This window comes from Uncinocarpus reesii, genomic scaffold (assembly GCF_000003515.1).
Source record: "Uncinocarpus reesii 1704 scaffold_4 genomic scaffold, whole genome shotgun sequence".
NCBI lineage: Eukaryota > Fungi > Ascomycota > Eurotiomycetes > Onygenales > Onygenaceae > Uncinocarpus > Uncinocarpus reesii.
In genome coordinates, this window is record NW_003052497.1 from 294,473 (window position 1) to 316,842 (window position 22,370).

The 22,370-nt window shown below is 48.4% G+C and overlaps 9 protein-coding genes across 9 annotated transcripts; 4 read left to right on the top strand and 5 right to left on the bottom strand.

The window, feature by feature from the left end:
- Window positions 1–1,766: 1,766 nt before the first annotated feature.
- Window positions 1,767–3,819, top strand: UREG_06212 (CobW protein; the record flags this gene model as incomplete). Its single annotated transcript, XM_002583199.1, has 5 exons — window positions 1,767–1,877; window positions 1,931–2,019; window positions 2,087–2,380; window positions 2,438–2,887; window positions 2,964–3,819. The coding sequence occupies 5 exons, from the start codon at window positions 1,767–1,769 to the stop codon at window positions 3,817–3,819; spliced, it is 1,800 nt and encodes a 599-aa protein (XP_002583245.1).
- Window positions 3,820–4,484: 665 nt separating this feature from the next.
- Window positions 4,485–6,007, bottom strand: UREG_06213 (uncharacterized protein; the record flags this gene model as incomplete). The annotated part of the gene is made up of 4 exons (XM_002583200.1): window positions 4,485–5,240; window positions 5,315–5,633; window positions 5,688–5,844; window positions 5,902–6,007. 4 exons carry the CDS (start codon window positions 6,005–6,007, stop codon window positions 4,485–4,487), a joined length of 1,338 nt encoding a protein of 445 aa, XP_002583246.1.
- A 1,026-nt stretch (window positions 6,008–7,033) lies between these two features.
- On the bottom strand, window positions 7,034–9,392 carry UREG_06214 (KLPA protein; the record flags this gene model as incomplete). The annotated part of the gene is made up of 3 exons (XM_002583201.1): window positions 7,034–7,210; window positions 7,279–8,843; window positions 8,903–9,392. 3 exons carry the CDS (start codon window positions 9,390–9,392, stop codon window positions 7,034–7,036), a joined length of 2,232 nt encoding a protein of 743 aa, XP_002583247.1.
- Window positions 9,393–10,595: 1,203 nt separating this feature from the next.
- On the bottom strand, window positions 10,596–11,414 carry UREG_06215 (uncharacterized protein; the record flags this gene model as incomplete). The annotated part of the gene is made up of 1 exon (XM_002583202.1): window positions 10,596–11,414. The coding sequence occupies one exon, from the start codon at window positions 11,412–11,414 to the stop codon at window positions 10,596–10,598; it is 819 nt and encodes a 272-aa protein (XP_002583248.1).
- A 616-nt stretch (window positions 11,415–12,030) lies between these two features.
- UREG_06216 (uncharacterized protein) lies at window positions 12,031–13,383 on the top strand (the record flags this gene model as incomplete). Its single annotated transcript, XM_002583203.1, has 2 exons — window positions 12,031–12,754; window positions 12,806–13,383. The coding sequence occupies 2 exons, from the start codon at window positions 12,031–12,033 to the stop codon at window positions 13,381–13,383; spliced, it is 1,302 nt and encodes a 433-aa protein (XP_002583249.1).
- Window positions 13,384–14,534: 1,151 nt separating this feature from the next.
- Window positions 14,535–16,844, top strand: UREG_06217 (uncharacterized protein; the record flags this gene model as incomplete). The annotated part of the gene is made up of 8 exons (XM_002583204.1): window positions 14,535–14,568; window positions 14,634–14,662; window positions 14,725–14,784; window positions 14,847–14,972; window positions 15,163–15,260; window positions 15,314–15,775; window positions 15,833–16,556; window positions 16,623–16,844. The coding sequence occupies 8 exons, from the start codon at window positions 14,535–14,537 to the stop codon at window positions 16,842–16,844; spliced, it is 1,755 nt and encodes a 584-aa protein (XP_002583250.1).
- A 660-nt stretch (window positions 16,845–17,504) lies between these two features.
- UREG_06218 (CTP synthase) lies at window positions 17,505–19,392 on the bottom strand (the record flags this gene model as incomplete). The annotated part of the gene is made up of 3 exons (XM_002583205.1): window positions 17,505–18,635; window positions 18,699–19,306; window positions 19,368–19,392. The coding sequence occupies 3 exons, from the start codon at window positions 19,390–19,392 to the stop codon at window positions 17,505–17,507; spliced, it is 1,764 nt and encodes a 587-aa protein (XP_002583251.1).
- Window positions 19,393–20,233: 841 nt separating this feature from the next.
- UREG_06219 (uncharacterized protein) lies at window positions 20,234–21,016 on the top strand (the record flags this gene model as incomplete). The annotated part of the gene is made up of 3 exons (XM_002583206.1): window positions 20,234–20,281; window positions 20,425–20,871; window positions 20,966–21,016. 3 exons carry the CDS (start codon window positions 20,234–20,236, stop codon window positions 21,014–21,016), a joined length of 546 nt encoding a protein of 181 aa, XP_002583252.1.
- A 579-nt stretch (window positions 21,017–21,595) lies between these two features.
- UREG_06220 (uncharacterized protein) lies at window positions 21,596–22,275 on the bottom strand (the record flags this gene model as incomplete). The annotated part of the gene is made up of 2 exons (XM_002583207.1): window positions 21,596–21,900; window positions 21,978–22,275. The coding sequence occupies 2 exons, from the start codon at window positions 22,273–22,275 to the stop codon at window positions 21,596–21,598; spliced, it is 603 nt and encodes a 200-aa protein (XP_002583253.1).
- Between the last annotated feature and the right edge of the window lie 95 nt (window positions 22,276–22,370).

The following is a 22,370-nucleotide window of genomic DNA, read 5'->3' on the forward strand; positions in this document are numbered from 1 at the left end:
TATCTGCCGACCTAGGATGCTGACACTCCTTTCGAGCTGCGGAACCGGCTTGCAATGGAGAAATATTCTCAATTTCGCGATCGAGGTAAGCTACCGCCCGTCTTGTCACCTCGAAGCCCGCATTGCTAAATCTCCTGGCAGCCTCGGGCATCGCGCCATTTCTTCCGGTTGTCGGCCAGGTGCAGCCATTGACGCTGGCTGTGAAACTTGTTCTCTTTTCCATTCGGCTTCCTCTTCTCGTCTTCGTTCTATTCGCATACTTTGGCATTTTCCAATGGCTTCCCGTTGGACCTTTGGGCAAGAAAATTGGTCTATGGAGCATCGCGACTGTTGCTGGTGTATGGTGGGCTGACCTTCACATTGACGGGGTCAAGAAAGGGTATAACAAATTCACAACCCTTTCCATTTGATGCGCAACTAGTTATGTAGTTACTAACTTGCTCTGTGTGCGCTCGCTAGATCTCTCTCACGACAACATCCCGATCGACTTCCTCAACCAGGATCTATCATAGCCTCTTCATTCACATCCCCCGTTGACTCGCTTTATCTTGCTGCCGTGTTTAACCCGATATTCACAATTTCGTATCCTTCTACGCGAAAAGTACGCCGCATTTCCGTTCTCCAAGCCATCCTACGCGCGTTTTCCGCTCCGGAAACGCAACCTTCAGCCACCGACCTCACAGACCTCTCAGCCCTCTTACGGCAATATCCTCATCACTGCATTGTTATATTCCCAGAATGCACCACTACCAACGGGAAGGGCATATTACAACTCAGCCCTTCGATGGTGTCCGCCCCCGCTGGTGCCAAAATTTTCCCCGTTAGCATCCGTTATACTCCCGCCGATATCACATCGCCGATTCCAAACTCCTACCTCAGCTTCCTTTGGAACCTGTTAAGTCAATTAACTCATTCCATGCGAGTCAGGATTGCGGAAGCCATCGTTGTTGGAGAGAGTGGTTCGGATAGTATCGCATTTGATGACCAACAAACTTTGCTCACTCATGTTGGGGATGCGTTGGCAAGATTGGGCCGTGTGAAGCGAGTGGGCTTCGGAGTTAGGGAGAAGCAGGAATTTATCAAAGTATGGTCTAGGAATAGAAAGGGCATATTAGGCTAAATGACCGGCGCACCTCGTTGATTGCCCTCGAACTTCGTCTGTCCTGACAGCAACGATCCAAGCCCCCTTGGCGGCTATTATCATTGATACCCTGCTGAATATGAGTTTTCATGCCGTATGAAAGCATGTTGCGCTATACTTGCACTATGGATGCTTGCATAGTAACGCAACATTCGATATTCCTTCTTTACGAATTATAAAACAATGATGGATTCGATCCTTTCCTCTTGCTACTTTTCATTATCATCTTCGTTTGTTCTCGAACCGCCGGTTATCATCCTAATCCCTGACGAGGCCAATGTGAAGATCACAGCAAAGCGCCGAGCAGTTGGGGACCTTGATAGAGAAGCGGCGAGCTCGGTTTGAAAGCTACCCTGGACTACTAATATAGGCATCCAATCATAACTTACCCATTATAATGTATGTACCTTAGGAGAAAGCCTGTGGACATGGCACCTGGGTCTGGCGACAAGAATATTCCACGCTGCATTAAGGGAGACACAGTAACTTGTGGGCTATATAAGTATGCTTGCGTGCCCATGCAATGGCCGGGCTTTTTTTCTTTACGACCGTTTTCTCAGTTCCGTAGCCTTTTACTGTACTCCAAGCACATATTTTGCGGTTGACTGGTAACTGGGGGATCACAATGGGTATAACCTCAAAAGAAGGTACCGTACCAACGCCCGACGGAGACCGGGGACAGGCTGGGAGTACAGACCTTCGGCAGCTCCCTGTTACCTTGCTTTCAGGCTTTCTGGTAAGTGCGCCATCCACAGGGACAAACCGTGAGTTTTAACACATTGAATTTAGGGTAGCGGAAAGACGACTCTCCTAGAGCATATCCTCAATTCGCCAGATCATGGCCTTAGGATAGCTGTTATCGTCAACGATATGAGCAAGTCAGTTCTTAAGTTACTACTAACCTTTAATGTCTCCTGCCTTAAACTGAACGGGCGGTTTGTATAGGCTCAACATCGACGCTGCTCTCATCACCCACCACAAGGTATCCCAGACCAAGGAGAAGCTGATACAGCTCCAGAATGGCTGCATCTGCTGCACTCTTCGTGGTGATTTGCTCTCGGAGCTTGCGCGTTTGGCGAAGAGAAAAGAAGTGGAATATGTTGTCATTGAGAGCACCGGAATCAGCGAGCCGATGCAGGTGGCGGAGACATTCACTGCAGAATTTAGCGCTGCCATGCTTGAAGCTGAAGACCAGATCACAGACACTGACGAAGATAGTAAGAAGATTCTTTCTGAGATGTATGCCTGGACGTCCCGACCACCCCCTTAGACCGCGTTGTTAATTGGGCTCGTTAGTGCGGAGTTAGGAGGGCTTCACACGGTAGCAAGCCTTGACACGACGGTCACGGTGATCGATGCGTTCAATCTTTTATCAAACTTAGACACCGCTGAGTTTCTTTCCGATCGATATGGTTCTCAGGAGATCGTCCCGGAGGATGAACGCACCATCTCCGATCTCATGGTCGATCAAATCGAATTTGCTGATGTTATTATCATCAACAAAATCGAAACCGTGAACGAAGATAATTGCCGTCGAATAAAGCAGTTGGTCAATTTGTTGAACCCAGATGCAAGGGTCTTGCAATCGAGTTATTCGAAAATCGATGTGCGAGAAATCATTGGAACGAAACGCTTCGACTTTCTCAAAGCGGCTTCAGGGGCAGGATGGCTGAGAAGCTTGCATGAAATGACAATCATGAACACTGGCCAAGGGAAGAGGCTTGCACCCAAACCAGAGACATTGGAGTAGGTTTCCTTTTCTCTGCTTCCCTGGGCCCCATCGGCCTCAAAAATCTATATCGCACGCGCTAAATGCTTCTAGGTATGGAATCAACAACTTCGTATATTGTGCCCGGAAGCCATTTCATCCACGTCGGCTTTTTGCTCTCCTTTACGACAAATTTATCCTCCTTCAACAAAAGGAAGAGGATGACGAGGATGACGACAATGATGAAAATCCAGACGAAGGATCCGGGGAAGAAATGGAACTCGATGAGAACGGTCTCGTATCCCAGAACGTCGATGAGGAAATGGAAACAAAACCCATACAAGATTTCGAACAACCCGAACCCGCCGTTATCCTCGCAAATAAACGCGCACACGCATTTGGACCCGTACTCCGTTCGAAAGGGTTCTTCTGGCTAGCAACTCGCCCACTTCAGTTCGGAGAATGGAGCCAAGCCGGTGGAATGCTAACAGTCAGCTGTGGAGGCCCCTGGTTTGCCGAAGTACCCGATGAACATTGGCCAGAGGATCAAGACGTCCGCAAGGCTATCCAGAATGATTTTCAGGGCCGATGGGGTGACCGACGACAAGAACTTGTATTCGTCGGGGAAGGGGTCGATGTGGAGAAGATAACTGCTCTGCTGGATGAATGTCTGTTGGATGACGCCGATATGGCCAGGTGGGAAAGGGTTATGGGAAATAAACGAATGTCGGTAGAGGAAAAAGCGGAGAAATTGGCGACGATGTGGGAAGATGGCTGGGAAGACTGGCCTCCATTTGAGATTGAGGATGAGGATGAGCAAGTCATGCTAGAGAAGGGGAAAGAAGAAAAGCACAAGCACAAGCACCATGCCAGCGACTATTTCGGTCCTGCGAAAGGCAATGATAAACACGCGCATCACCGACATCGCTCCCATATAACGAATGGTAGCAAGAAATCCATCATAGTCTGAAAAGGATAGTATAATTTAAAGTGTAGCTTCTGCTCTCCATAGAACTGCTTTTCCCTGGCAATTTGGCTCTTACATCTAGACAGTTGGTCGTATTGTGAACTCCAGGGTCTGGTTCTGGGTATCATCAGTACCATTTGAAAAAGTTGCAGCTTTATTACTTATAGGCCAACACAAGATCCAGAAAGGAAACCATCTCCCTGGATGAGAAGGAAAGAGATAGTTCGCCCGGGAGCCCCCTTATATTTCACCCGACCCCATGCTAGGTGTCGCATACAAATGCCCAAGGCAGTCCTATTTGTTATTCGCGAACACATTCCTCTCGGCCAGTTGCTGTTGCCTTCTCAATGTTACTCTCCGTAAGCATCACTTCTGGAGGTCGGGCCGTCAGAGCCGCCCCTTTTCTCCCAATCACATACCATGGCAGGCTGAACAGCTCGTCCATGGCTTCTAGCGACTTCCCAGCGGTCTCGGGAAGGAAAAACCACATCCAAAGTAGGCCGAGCATGGTGACAGCTGCAAAGAAAAAGAAAGTCCCTTGCGGTTTCATCGCCGTGTCGAGAAGCAGGGTTGGAACGGCTTTATTCAGACCACTGTGATGAAGATTCAAGCGTTAATCAGGAGGTGTATTCCCCGTGAATTTTGCTTAGACAGGACAAGACCACTTACTATTGATTTGCAAAGTGGAAACACATCACCATCGACGTCCCCAAAGCTCTCACACGAAGCGGGAAGATTTCTGCGTTGATCAGGTACTGAATGCTATTCCATCCAAGTGCCCATCCCACGCCAGAAATGTAGATCGACACTATGGCTGCAGTCCCGGCCCTTTTCGAATTACCTTCGGGTGTTTCGTGATTTCTAACGCCCGGCACGACTGCTAGATAAATTGCCACATAGAGCATGCTCAAAAACTGCATGATGATGCCATAAGTCAAAGCTCGCTTCCGCCCTAGGAGGTCAACCAGAAAGAGAGCGCAAACGATTGAAGCAACCAGCTTTACAACGCCAAATATCGCGGTTGCAAAAAGTTTCTCTGACTGTCCCTCAGTGCCTAACATGGCAAAGAATTGCGGCGCGTAGATTGTAATACTGGTCGCTCCAGACCACTGACTAAGTAGTTGCGACATTAACCCAACCATGATACGATATCGGTTCGAGGGGATGAAAAAGAGCTCTTTCAGGGGGCCTAGCCAGTGAAAGCCCAGCGTGGCTTCTCGCTCACGTTCGAGTTGCTCGTGGATGTCGTTCATTTCAGTTTGAACGTATGGGTGGCTGGGAGAAAGGTTCCGGATCTTTGCCATTATTCTGTGCGCTTCTTCATTCTTGCCTATCTTTGCTAGATATCGCGGAGATTCCTCGACTCCAAAAGAAAACAGAAAGATCAGTCCGGCGAACATTATATGGATAGAAGTTGGTACGAGCTATAAAAATGCTGGATGGTCAGCAACTAAGCAACTTAACTAGCTCGGTGATCAACATATCAGGATCCCCATACCCATTCTTTCTGAGACTGATCGCTGATATGGAGCGAACTTCCCCAGTTGGCAAAATAAGCAGTCACAATCGCAAGATATACAGAACCCGAGAATGCACATGTGCAAAGGCCGCGAATCGCTTTGGGTGAAACCTCCGCTAGGTATGTTGGCCCAACGACGGTTGTTTGACCGACACCTATTCCAGCAATAAGTCGACCAGCGTGTACCTGGCCCAATCGACCGTTCGCCGTCATGTATATGGCAACTCCGGCGGCCCATACGATGCATAATTGTCGTGTAGCCCAAATGCGACCAATTCGATCAGTAATAAGGAAAGCTCTACACCGATTAGTTTCCCATTTCAAAGTTGAAGCTGCCTCTCGAGGAACCTACATCAAGGCGCCACCAATACTTCCAATCTGAACCATAGCGGTAATGTTTCCAAGTCTGTTTGCCTGCTCTGCCTTACTCAGATTCGGGTCGTTCAAGCCGTACTTGGAAGCGAAGGATTTTTGCTGAGTTGTCCCACCAATTAAGCCCTCGTCGATTCCTAAGGACAGTCGTTTAGATAATGTGCAGTGTACGATCAGGTTTATGGACCACCTACCTCTACTTGCGCCCATTAATCCAAAGCATAGGACAGCCATACCCAGTCGCCAATTCAGAGCTTCGCGGGGGGTATCCCCTAGGGTTTGCTTGAAGATATTCGGCATTTTTGAACCCCTATTCACGTTGTCGGCGCTGTTAATGTCAAATTGTAACATGAACAGCAGAAAGGGAAAAATATTGCCGCCATTGCAGTTAGTTATAGGCGTGTCGGCCTTAGAAGAATGCTTGACAGGCTTGTGATACACAGTGTAGATCCCTAGCGAATAATTCCAGAATCGGGCCAGTTATGTTTCACAGACACGATGAACTTCGGACGATCTGGACAGAGACCCATAGCTATTGAGATCGAAACAGATTGAAAATATCTTGATGTTGTCAGCAGAGGGACATTAAAGATTTGACTACCCGAGCAACGGGCGAATTCCGATCCTGAATTCATCTCAAGCGCTCGTTGTTGATTGAGGCAATCTTCATCGCTTGTATCTAGTCATTGCACCGTCATTATCCGAATGGACGGTGATTTGAGGTTGCATTGCGATGGTAGTCAAACGAAGATTTCAAAAAGTCTGTACTCCGTAGAACTTGAGAAGGTGGTTGCCTGTGTCACTTGGTCAGCTTGACCTGAGGAACCATGAGTCTCGACTGACTGCTCTGTATAAATCTACCACTGGCTCTATTCTGACTATTGTGTTGTCAATATAGGATCCGCATCAACTGGACCTAGCTCTTGAGGAACGATACCGTTCACAGCACCTGGAAAGTTCCTAGAGAAAGGTCAAGTTCAGCCCAGTGTCTACTCAAGGAGCAAAGGCCCCAAGCTCCTTTTCCCGCACTAGGAACCGCGCAAAACATTACAACAAGCAATTCAAATCTCGGGTCAAAGAAGGTGTTATTCATCATTGAAGTCGTTAAGGTCAAGACGCCGTACCAATATATCAAGGCTGGAAACGGAAAGAATTATCCACAGCTCCCGACCAAGCCGGATATTCGATCCAGATGATACATCAAGATAGACGAGTGCTAATGTGAAATAGAAAGTGAATCGGGGAAATCCAACCACAGCAAATCCGCTTAAAACTAGATAAACCAGTGTGACACGTCAAAAATGATGCGACATTCCACCAAACAAATTATGCGTCCCGCACTTTAGTTTGCCTTTTGGCTGTTCCAATATGTGTATTATGCACCTTGGTTGCAAATCGAAGACTAGTCAGGGTTTCGTTAAGATGCTCCTGCCGAGGACTGACCATCACAAACATAAGGGTTTTGGAATTGCCTCCCAAGGAAAATTGAAGTAAATAGGTGAGCTACGAAGAGGGAATGGTTAGTCGAAGCCCTGGCAAAAGCTATGGAAAAGTCTAGCCGGAGTGCTTACTTTGCTGTTACGATAAGGTATGTGGCCACCTTCTTTGCCTTGGCCAAGGGCGCCGATAACATCACCAAGACAGCTTAGGCTGCGGTTGATATTCTGGGTTTCTCTCAACCTGTCTCCTGTTGCTCCGCTGTGGCTAAGCCGCTCACTCCCAGCGAGATCCACCAGATTGAGAGTGCCCTCGCTTCGTTCCCCGGTGATGGCGTTCTCACCGATCAACTTTAATATAAACACTGAATGCGACCGAGAAGATCGCCAATTTGCCTTGGTGGCAGCAACGGATCGGTTCGCCGCAGCCTGGCAAAGCATGGACTCGACTGTTGCCGGTGAGTCCAATGTGACAGTCGTCACGTTGGTGATTGTCGTTTCGTGCTTTTGCATATCGTGACGGATCTCATGTTTCTTTTTGTCAAACTCTTCTGCCTTTCCAAGCAAGTCATTGAGGTTTTCATTGTATACTTCCACAAAGTTTCCTTGCATCGTGTATTTCCATCCCTTTTCTTCGAGATCTGCCGCTGTTTCATATATTTGGGTAACTGCGCGGGGTATCATACCATCTTCTGATGACATAGTGTGCGTCTTACCGCTTCCTGTTTGTCCGTAACAAAATATACAGACATTATAGCCATCCAAGGCGCTTTGGACGAGCTGGCTTATTTCCTCAAAAACATCAGGATTCTGAGAAGATGGACCGAACACGTGGTCAAAAGAAAAGGAATAACTCTTGGTTGTAATATTTCCAAGGCTGTTCTTTTCCTCTGGGCCCTGCAGTGAGATTTCCTTTCCATCGGCGTCGTAATCTGGGAACTGAATCCTCGCTGCACTCTCGGTGGGTTCTGCGTCTAACAGTGGTCTCACTCGACACATGACTCGAATATTTCCCCTCAGTTCCTGTACCTGGTTATGGAGCTTTCTTCGCAAGGTCTCCTCTTTTCGTAATTTCTCCCGTATCGCGTTCGTTTCGGCCAGGGCATCGCTGAGCTGCTGATCAAGTCTTCCAAAGGCGTCAGACTGCTCCTTGTTTCCCGATTCAAGGAACTCGATACGCGCTTTCAAGGCGCGAGTTGAGGACTCTAACGTTACGGCGTTCGCGTTCGCGAGAACCAGGTTTTGCTGTAACTCTTTATTCATCATGCATTCTCTGTCCAGGTCGTTCTGGAGCCTCTGGGTTTCCTCTTTCAGAAGCCTAATTTCACGCTCCCTATTCTCAACGTCAATCTGGCCGCGTTGTCGTTCCATGGCAGAATCCGAGTTCATTTGTCTCAGCTCGCGTAAGCGAGACTCTCGTTCTTCTTCCAACTGAGATTCCAGACGGCGTTGCAGGCTGCACATTTCCTCTTGGTGTTTTTGATTGATCATATCTATTTGGTTTTTGACTTCATATCGCATTGTCTCGGTGTCCATCCGGTGGCGGCGGTCAGCATCATCAAGCGCAATTTCGCTTTCGCGAACGGCGTCTTTCCATTTCGATTCGGTACTTTCGAGCCGCAATTTGAATGAATCGACATCTACGCGGAGGTTCACATTCTGCTCCGTAAGCTCTGTCTTTTGCTGCTCCAGCTCCTGGACTAAATCCATTCCCCGTTAGTACTAGTCAGCGGAAGGGTAACAACAAAGGGATTCATACTTCGAGATTTGTAGAGTTCTACTGCTTCTTGCAGCCCGGTGCTATGGGAAGTCGAGTCTTTAATTTGATGCATGAATCGCCCAAACATCGCTTCGAACGTTTCTTCTTTTTCATCTTGGTCCCAACCTTGAACATGAGAATAACGTGTCAGATACCGGTTGACCTTCAAAGGAGTACGGCGCGAGTGTCTTCTTGAGGATCTAAAGGAGGATGCAATAGATGGAGTAGGAAAAACAACAGCAGAAGAAGGGATAAATTTTGGAGGAGAGGTGCGACAGGGGAGCCTCGATACTGGTGACCGGTTTGATCGGTCCCCAGACGCTGGCACGCCTGAAGTGCTTTTGGAGTACACGGAGAGATTTTTGACGGCATCGCAGAGTACATCAATGTTGGGAGTCCTGTTGTCTGGGGTTCTCAAAGAGCTCGACCAGTTTGAGTTATAACTCATTTGGTTGTCACGGCTCTGTCGAGACACTGGTGTCATAGGCATTGTGGAGAAAGAAGACTGCGCGAGGGGAATAGGTTTCGCACCCTTTCGTTTCCCTGAAGTATCACCAGGTTTCTTCGGCTGATGTGCATCCATCGAGGTGGCAGGGCGAGCGGATGGGTGCCTTCCAGTAGAGGCATATCCAAAGGAAGTTTTCGGACGGGCAACACCCCGCCCGGGGGGAACTGCAGCGGACGAGGTTGAGCTTCGCGTAACATGGTGTGAGGCTAACGAGGCATTGCGGACGTTTTGATTGGGCGCAATGGACGGGATGTTCGAGGTGGACCTAGCAAATGAGCCAACTGATTTGGAGGCGTAATGGCTTGGTTTGGTTCTCGTCGGAGAACTCAACGGCTTTCGCTTAGAGGTCGCGGCAGTGGCTGTCAATTTATCAGTTATCATCGGCCAGGAAGCTATGTCACATAAAACCACGTACACGTAGATTCAGCCTGTTTTCTTTTCAAAAGGCCGTTGGGAGGTGGAATAGGCACGGACGCGTTGTTAGTGGCGGTAGTAATATCAGTAAAGGTGCCTCTCGTCTGGCTTCTCGTCAGGCGGGGAATAGCCGAAGACTGGGAGAGGTTAAGTATTGGTTAGTTCCATAGAAGGCAGCAGCGTCCAAATTGAAAGGTCCGCCATACTCGAGATGCATTTTCTTCTCCATCCATGGCTCGAGAAGTCGACAAGGCCGTTGGGTCCAACCATCGAGGGGAGAGGTTCTCAGCGATAGGTAAAGGACAGCCGCAAACGCGTATGCTCGTTTCGTCAAGGCAGAAGTTGACGCACAATAGTGGCCGTATCCATTGGGCCTCGAGGATGGGGGGTGTCGCGGGGAGTCGTTGCGATGTAGCTGATGGATCAAGATCGAGGTGTTTGGAGGTTGATGTTGTTGTTTGGTTGTCGGGCCAAACAAACAGTGTAAACAAGACTGCATTCAGCTAGTCCAGATCAGGCTAGCCTGTATTAGGTAATTCTTGAGCGATGGATCGGCCCGATCGAAGCGAGCTTAACCTTCTCCACCTAACAATATTGAATAGGGGTCTACCTCCTTGCCACCACCAACAATCGATCGACGGAACAGAAAAAAGGGCTGCGAGACAAATGTAATGCGGCTAAAATTTAAGATGAGCCGGAAGGCCTTGAAGTACTTCGTAAGGAATAATGACAAACATTGATATAAAGTTCAATTTGAGAAGAGTCCAGAGCCTAGACAGTCACCACTTTCTCTACATCAAAATCACCAGCCTGCTTAAAGTAATACCCACGCTGATTGCTCACAATCCTCTTTGTATAGCCAGTTCCTTCCTCCGCCATAAAGTCGAAGTTGAAGTGCGTGTGCCCGAATGCCCACATGCATACATTGGCATTCCTCCAACACTCCTCCTCGCTCAAATCGCTGGCGAATCCAGAGCTAATGGGACTCCCAGAATGCACCGGGTCAATTGCTCTCGGGTCTTGCGTGATCGGGCTATGGTGAGTGAAAATCACAATCCTTCTTCGTGGCTCGGAATTCGATATGGTGGCCACTTGATCATTCAGCCACGCCAGGTCCGCTGCATGGGCATCGTTATGACTCGCGATAGTCCAGCCGTCAATGTAATAGAAGTCATTCAGGCCAAAACTGACTCTCTCTTCCTGCTCTGGGACAACATGCGAGTAGAGTGTACACCCAAGAACAGTCACCTCGTCAGAAACATCGTAGCGCGTCTGGTCCAAAAACACAAATTGCCCAAGGCCCAAGGTTGGGTCGCGTTCCGCGCGTTGAGCCACCTCCCGTGCAAACTCATTGAGTTGGCGTCTCACTTCGGCCCAGCTGGAGTGGAACGGCTCGTGATTCCCAAGAAGGAAAAGGACGGTGCGGAACTTGCGTAGCTGGGTTTCGATGAACGGGAAGAAGCCTGGGTCACGAATGTTGCCGATGTCTCCCAGTAGCGCGAGACAGGTGGCTTTGGCGGGAATGTCAAAGATGTCATATGCCGCAGGAGCTTCGAGATGGATGTCTGAGAGGACTTGAAAGGACACCATGTTGACGCGTCAAAAGGACACTGGACAGATGCTGCTCCCAGTGATGAAGAAACTAGTTCAGCCAACCATGGTCTGGAGACAAGCTAATAACTTCTGTAACAAAATTCGTAACTGAGATGAATGAAAGAGTCATGATAGTTGAGTTCATGATAGTTGAGTTCAACAAAGTTGAGATATTCATTGTGATTTGATACACATAGTTTACTGTTACTATTTCTTCTCTTGCGATAACGACACATGCTTGCAAATTAAACGCGTACCATGGCCATGAAATATGATAGTAATTATCCTAACGATCGGGCTAAGGTTGCAATCTGAGGGTCGACCTACTTAGACCTCAAGAGCATGCATCGCGAGATGTAACAGGGACACAAAAGGCTACTTTCAATATAAGTTAGCAAGGTAGGAGAGGCACTGTACGGATAGTTGCTATCTAATCTATACTATGATAAGAATATTTAGAGACGGAGAAGGACCCCCAAAGTGGGAATACAGGAGGAGCGGATGGAGTAGATCGCCAGACTCCCGTGATTCTTGAGATTTTTAATCCTGAGCGCAAGGCCTTTTGCTTTCATAGCATTGAACGGACTACATACGAAGTAGACTCTCCTGAACCATGCGGCTTCTCAATGCCCTCTCGTCCATCTGTAGCTTTATTTTCTCCTCTCGAACACCGCATCGTTATGTCCTTGTCTCCTTCCTTCTCCTCTACCTCCTACTCCTCCAGTATTGTCGACTGCACTACTATCGCGACCCGACCTCCTCGTTTTTCAACCCCAGCAAGGGATATGAGCCCATTTACTCCAGGTTCAGAATCTCTCAAGCGACTAGCTTTATCCGGCACATCGATGCAACGGCTAGTCCTCGAAATGGCACGGCTTCTGCAGGAAACAGCAGTGCAAGCCTCTGTGTTGGAATCGCCTCCATTGCTCGGACGGATGCAAGCTATGTCGAAGCGGCGGTCGGTTCCTTGCTCGTCGATCTTGCTCCACAGGAGCGTGATGATGTCCACCTGATCTTATTTATTCCTCACGTAGACCCGACTATCCACCCGCTGTTTGCGAGTAATTGGACGGCTGCGCTGGCAGACAAGATCCTATTGTATGACGTTGACAGTGATAAATTGGACCACCTGAGGCAATTGGAGAAGGAAGGTGGTTTATTCAGGGAAAAGGCTTTGTTCGATTATGTCTACCTTCTGAAGGCTTGCCAGGATGTTGGAACACCATATGTTGTGATGGTGGAGGATGATGTTGTCGCAATGGATGGATGGTACCATCGCACGAAAAGGGCGCTGGAGGATGCGGAACGGCAGACGCGTAGGCTGGGCGCTTCAAAATGTGAGCATTTGATCCTCATTCGAGTCCACTGTATTAACATTTCGAGAACAGATCTCTACCTTCGATTATTCTATACTCAAGGGCTGCTCGGGTGGAATAAGGAAGAATGGTTCACCTATCTCGTCTCCTCAGCCACTGCCGTTGCGATTCTTGCGGCCATACTTCTTATAACGCGACGGTACATCCCTTGCTCAGTCCGTATACTGTCGAATCAGGTTATCATAGTCCTCTGTTTGATCTGCGCGCCGCTCTGCATAATCCTATTTTTCGCCTCAGGCCGTTTGTCCATGCTGTCGACCCCGGCCGGGGTCCATCAAATGCCACGCTTTGGGTGTTGCTCCCAAGCTCTTGCATTTCCGCGCAACCGTGTTGCGGATGTGATATCGTGGTACGAGACGAAGCGAATTGGATTCGCGGACTCGTTGTTGGAGGAATACGCCAATGCCAACGATGAGATTAGATGGGCTTTAACGCCGAGCGTCTTCCAGCATGTTGGCGTAAAAAGCTCGAAACAAGACGGTCCTGGAGATGATATCGTCGCAAAGGAGACTTGGAACGTCGATTTTGAGTTGAATGATCCCATAGCGCTGCAGATTCAGCATGAAGTTTCTGCGAAGGCCATGCGGTAGGAGCTTGGATCTTGCTAACCATGGGCATAAAACTGAGGAATTGATTCCCATAGTAACCATAGTTACAGACTGTTGTTCTGCCACATGGAGCGTCAAACACTCAGGAGCGCTCACCTGATTTCCCTCCATAGCAACTAAGTGAACCAGTGATTTCACAAAAAGAAATGGTGAAGATTGGAACTGCCTGATGGTATTGAAAGCCTTTGGTGGAAATTGGACCGTGTCGTGAGATAGAAGATACAGGCAACAGTATAACTACAGCTCCAGCTTCGATCTTTCAGTTATACTCCATAAGGACCTGTTAATTTCTGATAGTTTCAAGTCCAAACCTGCTGGGCCCGTTCCGACATGGCGCTTATAACCAATTAAGGCAAGGTTTTACCATCTGTCCAGCAGATTTGATATTTGGTTTTTCATTTTCCTCTGGGAGAAGTTCTAACTGTCGTAGAACGGCTAAGAGCGAGCCATGCTTGATATATGACCCAATCGGGGAAACCATGACATAGGAGATGGAGGTTGTGATAAATCTCATCACTAATCGTAGAAAGATGCAAGCAGATATAGATATAGAGATAGGTACTCCGTATAAGAAGAACATTCGGTGTGCTGGACCGTATAGGCAGTCACTCAATAATAGCAACCTGTCTTAAGAGGCATAAGAAACTGGGGAGAACATAAGACAACAACAATGAGACTTAACAGCTCCATTAGACGTCAGTGAATATCACTTCGTGAGGCGAAAGCATGAGATCTTGATTGAGATGTCCAGATTAACTCCTTGGAAGGTCCTGAGATCTCAACCTTGCCAAGCCCGTGCTAAGTTGGGCTTCCTCATCGCCCATCCGCTCCTCTCCTCCTGGTCTCGACCTCCCTCTCCGGCTGTGTCCAGAGCATTCGCAGCGAAGAATTCGCATGAGAAGTGTTGTTGGTACAGGTGGTCAATTCTCTCAATTGAATTATTAGCGGACGCCATCCTCAGTTATCTGGTCGTTGTCAATCCCCCTCCCTGAAACGGCCCGCATCCATCGTGAAACTACACTGCAATTGAAGCCACTGTGTCGTGTGCTTCCTTTGTCCTCGCACTTCGAGCAAACTGTCCGCTTCACGGTCGTCGCTTTCTATAAGGTCCCAGCCTTTCAGCTCACAGCGCCATGGCGGGTCGCTTCGTTCGATCATCCAAATACCGTGCGTACCAATATCCCCCTGTTGGAAGTGTCCGCTGATGCCTGATTCTAACACTGTTTCTTTAGGCCACGTCTTTGGACGTTCTACGCGCAAAGTACGCAGTGTTTTTGCAGGCCTACTCCTCCTCCGTCCTTTACCGTGTGCTCACTACCTTAGGAACAATGCTATGACAATCTCCGCATTTCTACGAACGCTTGGGATACCAATCTCGTCAAGGTACGCCTTTACCGAAATCTTTGCTTACAGTCAGCTTCTAAACATACCCTGCTGCTTTGCAGGTAAACCCGCAATATCTTTCAGTTAATTGGGAAACGGCTGGCGGTGGTGCCTTCGCTGTTATTCCGACAAACGAAACCGGGAAGCTTCCCGAGCGATTCCCCCTTTTTCGCGGACATACTGCTGTAGTATTAGACACAGATTGGTTGGACCTCCCTGCAAATTCTCACGTTGTTACGCTTGCCTAACCCTCTTTTAGGAATCCATTCAACGATTCTTTGATCGCATCTAGCTCCGAAGATGGAAAGGTACATACATATATACATACAGCCGACCTCCAGTATTTACCATGTGCAGTTTCAGCTGATCTGCGCCTAGGTTTTCCTCTGGAGAGTGCCGGAAGGCTTTACTCTCCACACGGATGCTGAGCAAGTTACAGACATTGCGCCAATTGGAAAGCTAAGCGGCCATCCAAGGTACGACAATAGATCGCCGTGAAGCCAGACAACCGGGGCTAATATCTAGTTAGAAAAGTTGGACACGTCCTTTTTAATCCCGCGGCCGAAAATGTGCTCGCATCCGCGTCTGGCGACTTTTCCGTCAAAATCTGGGACATCGAAGCTGGATCTTCGAAACTCACGCTCAAGCTTGGGGACGTTGTCCAATCGTTGTCATGGAGTGCAAACGGCTCACTTTTGGTGACAACTTCCCGAGATAAAAAGCTAAGAATCTGGGACGTACGTCAAGAGAAACCCGTCCATGAAACCCAAGGCCACTCGGGCGCAAAGAATAGTCGAGCGGTGTGGATGGGAGAACATGATCGCATCGCTACCACAGGATTCTCGAAGATGAGTGATAGACAGCTAGCGTTGTGGGATGCTCGTGCTCCAAGAGAGCCAATCAACGGATTCAAAGTCCTTGATTCCATCTCTGGGGTTTGTGTACCGTACTGGGACGATGGTACCCAGTGTCTGTACCTGGCTGGAAAGGGGTAAGTGAATTCGAACGCGACTTGCCTTTTTCTCGAGCTCATTGAACTTTATTTTAGTGACGGCAATATTCGTTACTTTGAGTATGAAAACGACAAGTTCGAATATTTGTCCGAATATAAATCAAGCGACCCTCAGCGTGGCATTGGATTCATGCCTAAGCGTGGTGTTAATATGCACGAAAACGAAGTCGTTCGCGCATTCAAGACGGTAAACGACACCTACATTGAACCTATTTCATTTATTGTTCCTCGTCGAGCCGAGGTCTTCCAAGACGACATCTATCCACCAACAACCGGCATTAAACCAGCAATGTCATCTGGGGAATGGTTTGAAGGCAAGGAGGCCCTGCCCCCTAAAATTGACATGGCGAGCCTATATGAAGGAGAGGGCTTGAAGGAACTACCAGCAGATGCTGTTCCTGCACCGAAGAAGGCACCGGCAACTCCTGCAGCTCCCGCAGAACATCCTAAGGAGCAAGTACAGAAACCTCAAGAGGAGCAGGAAGCTAAACCGATTCGTCCAGCCGTTGTATCGCCTCCTCGTGACAATATGAAAGAACAGGGCGCTTCGATGGCTGCTATGGTCTCTAAATTCGCTGATGAAGAAGAGAAAGCGGACGACGCGGATGATAGCTCTAGCTTTGAAGAGGTTTCCAAACCGGTGGAACGCGCGCCGACGATTTCTGTTTCTGCCACTGATGCTCAACCCCTTTCTTCACCGCCCGGATTATGGAAGGCGAGAAAGCCCGAGGCGGCGAAGCCCATCCCATCAATTGCAAATGTAAGTCCAGTAATGGACCTTGTGATTCCGTTCCGCTTTACTCATGAACATGCTAACGAAGTTCAGCCCCCCCCATCCGTACACGTTCCAAACCTTCCCATTACCACCCCTGGCGTCGTAACCCCGACTGTAGATGATTTCTCGGCAATCTCCCGAGAACCCATTTTCAAAGAGATGGAGCAAATCAAAACCTTGCTCGCTGAACAGACCAAAGCCATGGCGGCCCAGGCCAAACAGATGGCCATCCTCGCTGCTGAGATTGATAGTCTGAAGGCAAAATTGGGCTAACGTCACATTGGCTGTGCACCCAGCGTGGGTTATCTTTGAACCAATGTTTTTCATATATTTTTCACCTGACGTATGAGCCCGCCCTTCTTTCCTTCTTCTTTTTCTGCCGCTTGGGTTTGTCTAGGAACCACGCATTTTTGCCTTGGAGTAGAATGACTCACCCGTTGGTTTTGCAGCGTATCATAACATGGTTCTTTGCAAATTCGCCTAGGAAATGTGTGTATACTTGTTCTGTATATCGTCTTCTGCACCCTGTTTCTTTAGCCTACTTCCCACCCTCATGTACCTATCATATGATCCCTGTTTGTTTCAATGATTTCTGAAGCATAAATAAGCACGCAAACTGAGGGATCTTGCTAGGGTATCACTCTTCACTTGTTGCATTGTTGTACAATACATACATAGCACTCGCCGTGGGAAAGGATAATGCACCACACCAGAATAGCAAGAATATATAAGATCAATCACCCCAGCCACCCATAGCATTTTATGGAATTAAATAAAAGCTGTCCACTGAAGCGTAGACCGTACGAGGTATCTAAGCTCCGTCATTCTCTTTAATAGGTATCCAAAAAAGTCAAGAGTAAACCTCAAGTGTCAAGGGTGCGAAACCCGGCAATGAATTTTTGAAATCCGATTATTAACCAAAGAAACGCTAGTTCAAACTCCCAAACTTTTCATTCCGTTAGTTAAGACACCATTAACAAGATATTCGTTGTTCTGCAAGTTCTTGGTGACTTCATCCAGTACACCAGCGCTCGCAGCAACGAAGCCGAGATACGGTTTGCTCGGAGAGAGGACGCGGGAGAGATATTCAGGGTGGAACTGGACGCCCACAAACCAAGGATGGTCCTTGAGCTCCACAACTTCCATTCTCTCACCCTTGTCGTCCCTTCCAATGAAATTAAGTCCGGCGTCCGAGAGGCGATCGATATACTCTGGATTCACCTCATAGCGATGACGGTGGCGTTCGTCAATCGACTCATTGGATACTCCATACAGAGCTCTAAGTTTAGACCATTCCGTACCCTTTTGGAAAATGGTAGGCCGGAGGCCAAGTCGCATGGTTCCTCCCAAATTGACTTTGTCAATTTCAGGCATGAAAATGACGACGGGATCTTGAGTGCTTTCGCCCTGCAATTCAATGGATCCGGCGCCAGCAATCTTGCATACGTTTCGTGCGTATTCGATCACAGCAATTTGCATGCCAAGGCAAACACCAAGGTAGGGCTTAGGCTTTGTTCTAGCCCATTGCGCAGCCGCAATCATACCTTCGGTGCCTCGCGTTCCAAATCCACCGGGGACAAGGATGCCATCAGCAGTGCAAACTTCATGCCACGCTTTGTGGTATTGTTCTGGGGATTCCTGTGCCGTGGCTTTCTCCAAGTGCGAAGAATCAACCCAAACCAGATTCAATTTCCTTCCGCAAGCCATCGCGGAATGTTCGAGCGATTTGATGACTGAGAGGTATGAATCATGCAAACTGATATATTTGCCAACCAAAGCAATTGTGACAGTTTCGAAGAGTCGTTCTTGAGAAATGGTAAGAGTTTTCCATCTTTTCCACGTAGCTTCACCCTGAGAAACGAGTTTTTGTTGAACGGACAGATCACCAATCCTAAGGGTATCACGAAGAACAGAGATGAGGCCTTGCCTTTCAAGTAGGAGAGGAACATGGTACGTAGTCGTAACGTCGTGCACACCAAACACTTGCTCAGGCTCCACCTGGCAAAACATTGCAATCTTATCAATAGCTGATTTTTCAAGAGCCTCAGAGCAGCGGCACGCAATCTTTTGTAGAGATGCCGGAGGTTAGTAATATGGTTCCATTGTGTTTGGCGGGGTTAACCTTACCAGGTCAGGGCTCAATCCGGCTGATCGAACATCGCGGATAGCTTGCTGTGTTGGCTTGGTCTTCTGTTCACCATGAATGACTGGAACTAGCGACACGTGGATGTTGACGAAGTTATCCTTGCCCGCCCGTCGACGGAGCTGCCGCATCGCTTCGATAAATGGCGCACTCTCGATGTCTCCAACCGTACCTCCAAGTTCGATAATGCACACGTCCGGAGTTTCATTCGTGTCATCGACTGGGATTTTCGCAACTCGCTGAATCCAGTCCTGAATCGCATCCGTCAAGTGCGGAACCACTTGGACAGTGCGGCCAAGGTAATCACCCCTGCGCTCTTTCTCGATGACATGTTTGTACACTTTGCCGGTTGTGATGTTATTCTCTCGCGTCAACGTGATGTTGAGATATCGCTCGTAGTTCCCAAGGTCAAGGTCGACCTCCCCTCCATCATCTAGGACAAAGACCTCACCGTGCTCCGTGGGGGCCATGGTGCCGGCATCGACATTCATATACGGGTCGACCTTGATCGACGTCACCTTGAGACCAATGGTCTTCAACAGTAGGCCGGTCGAAGAGGCTATCACGCCCTTCCCGATGCCGCTGATGACACCTATAAGAAACGTCTGGTCAGCTCGGAAACCCTAGTGCACGGTAGGGGGAATTGTGCATACCTCCGGAGACAAGAACGTACTTCATACTGGCGATTAGAACGAAGTATGCTCAAACGTACGGGTGCCTTTCCTGGCTGCTGCCAGGGGGGAGGGAGAGAAAGAAGAAAGAGGAAAACGAGCGGCGGGAAGCAGCGGGATTTCCTACTGAAACTTTTCGAGGTCACGGGGCAGGCAAAGCCCTTGCCCTAGCTCCGTGATGTCGTCCGAGTTTGGTAAGGCGCAGCGGGACTTTTATCTGAGTTTACGCTAAGGCGTAGCTGAAGCTTGGAGTTGTGATCTAATCTCAAAGAAGTTTAGCGCGGTCAAAGCTTGTTATGTAACTAACTACCTAACTACAGGTGATAAGAGGAAATCATCTCTGGAATTCTCCATCTGCTATCCCGGATATCATTGTGATTCAAAATGAAGGGCTTTTTATTATCTCTCATGTCCACTATGTCAGCAAGATGTTGAAGTAAAACAGTCAAGTCAGTTTTATATACTCCCTCTGCATCCAGCTTACTTGGAGCTCTTCTCCCACAATGACTGTCGAATGCCGTGATAACAATACGGGACCTTCGGTTAAGCCATATGGAAATCTACCCTACACCTCCATATAGGCAAAGATCATTTCTTATTCACTGGAGGTGCTACCAACTTGTTAAAGAGCTTTCGCCCTCGCAACTCTGCCGTTTGATTCATGTGGTTGAACCAACCTTCCTTGCACGTACACTTCCTCCCCCAAGCGCCCACGGTGCCTTTTACCCAAATTCCTCTTGTCTTCTCCCACGAATCAACTCCTATAGCGGCGCTATACCACGTCAACGGGATCCGGAAAATCAGATTTTCAGGGCGGGGGGGAAGTATATTGAGCAGTGTCAGCTAGGATGGCGGATCCTTCAGCTCCCACCGGAGATTCGGGAAAAAATACTCAAGTACGATATCGGGCGTCTGCTATACATCATGAGAGCGGCGGCACAATTGTGTTCCAGGAATGAGGCCACCGAGGCTGTCCCAGAACATAGATTTTCAGAAACAACCCTGATTGTGTATGGCAACATGATCCGTATCCATTTAGTTATTATCGGTGATCGGACCTATACCAGAGATAAAACCAGCAAAATTGGCCCGGGAGAATCTGTTACTCTACAGTAGCACTCTGAGATATACTATGCTGGGATTTATACCTGCTTCTCTGCTCTATCTATTTGCGCAGCAGTCGAATTCTGGGTACATGCTACTTTCAATCGTGGCTGCACTTATTTTCATGCTGTACCCGCCACCGGTCTTAGGAGTGCTCAATCCCATACGCGATGGGATAAATCAGGCGATGAGTCTAGATTATAAGCTCAACGAAGGCGGATATATTGCTATCAAGAGCGATGAAATGGGTGTAATAGATATTGCATTCCAACAGCACCATGCTGCGCCAAAATGGATCCTTGGTAATCATACCTCTCCCTTTCAAGGCAATGTTTCTGTGATCCGGTGTGCATATTCCCACAATCTACGGATTATTCGAGACGTAAGCCATGTCCTCTGCTCCTTCGCTTTCTTTATGATGATACTGACTTTATATCACAGTCCTTGAGATGCCGTGCGATTATCCCCCTTAATAGGTTTGGCGCGGAACCGTATTTCTGCAGTCAATCAGTTCCACCGCACGATAGTTGGGTTGATTCTGGGTTTCCTGTGGAGACCGTACTCACTTCTTCCCCATTCGCATACTTTACACATGCGACTTATGTTCCTTTTGCAACAATTAAAAATATCAGCTTTGTTGTCGATCACCTTCAGTTGAGTATTAATATAAAAACAAATATCTCGGACCCGGGACGCTATTCCGTGAGCTTCCTCCATCCTCCTCAGTCATTGAGGTATACGCTCTGCGGTGCAACAATTGGCGAACGCACGTTTCAATACCCCTACTTGCAGGTGTGTCAGCACCAGTAGCTCAAATTCCATGCTCTACTAAGCTTAGATTAGTTTGAAGTTGATGGTCAGTGGAGGCCTCCGTTTCCTCCGCATTGCATACATCTTGATGGGCCCGTACTAGTTCAGAATATCCTGGGAATCTGGTGGGGTAAATCTTTTGAATTTATTTCCCTTCACATTGGTGTTGTTGTCTCGAATAGGGCCAGTCTTAAAAACACTCTCACTTGAGGAATTCTTTCTACCCTAGTACAAAAGAGTCGGCAACTATGGCGGAGTCTGGTATAATGGGAACAATATCGACCTGGCTAGCTGCCTTAAACAACAGGGAGAAACTTAATGCACGCGGCAAGGAAAGCCCGGAAGACTTCCTCAGGGCCGTCAAGAGGACAATGTTCATTCAGGTATACAGTACTCATCGCGGGCTCACCCAAAGCAGGCCGCATGACAGGGTCGCCTTCCTCAGCACACTGGACTATATCAAACTCGATTTTTAGCCCCTCCTCGGTTTTCTCGGTCACAGAAATATATCCGGCTGCACGAGATCGGGGGAGCAGAACTTCCTCATTGAGCCAGCGAGCTTCAATCACTTTCATGTCATCAACTGTCTCCTTTGATGACACTGCCCATAAGAGAGGACGATTCCATCACGTAGAATCTCAAAGTGCCTGATACGTTCGGCACCATCTTCTCTCATACATTCCTGTAGGTGTTTCCCCTTATCCCGCCGGAGTGTGCCGGGGGTTTCCTTTGCCCGCTCGTGGTCATCTTGCCGGGGCGTAATAAGCGGCAGAATATGTTTTCCCTTATCCTGTCTGAATGTGCCAGGCGTTTCTTGCTGGGCCGTAGTAGGCAACACGTTGGAAGATTTAGTGTTTGTAGGCGAAGCTGGAACACTATTGGATTTTTCCTTTTGGGTTGAAGTTCTCCCCAATTGGCTCCTTTTCTTGGGCTGTTGCTTTCTCATCTGGACGGTGCTGCTGAAATCCAGTTCCATCTCTGTTGGGAACATATGAGGATTCGAAATTCTTCTTCCGAGGTGAGCGCCTTGGCCCTTCAGGTGGCGCTCCACCTGAAAACAAGAGGATCTTG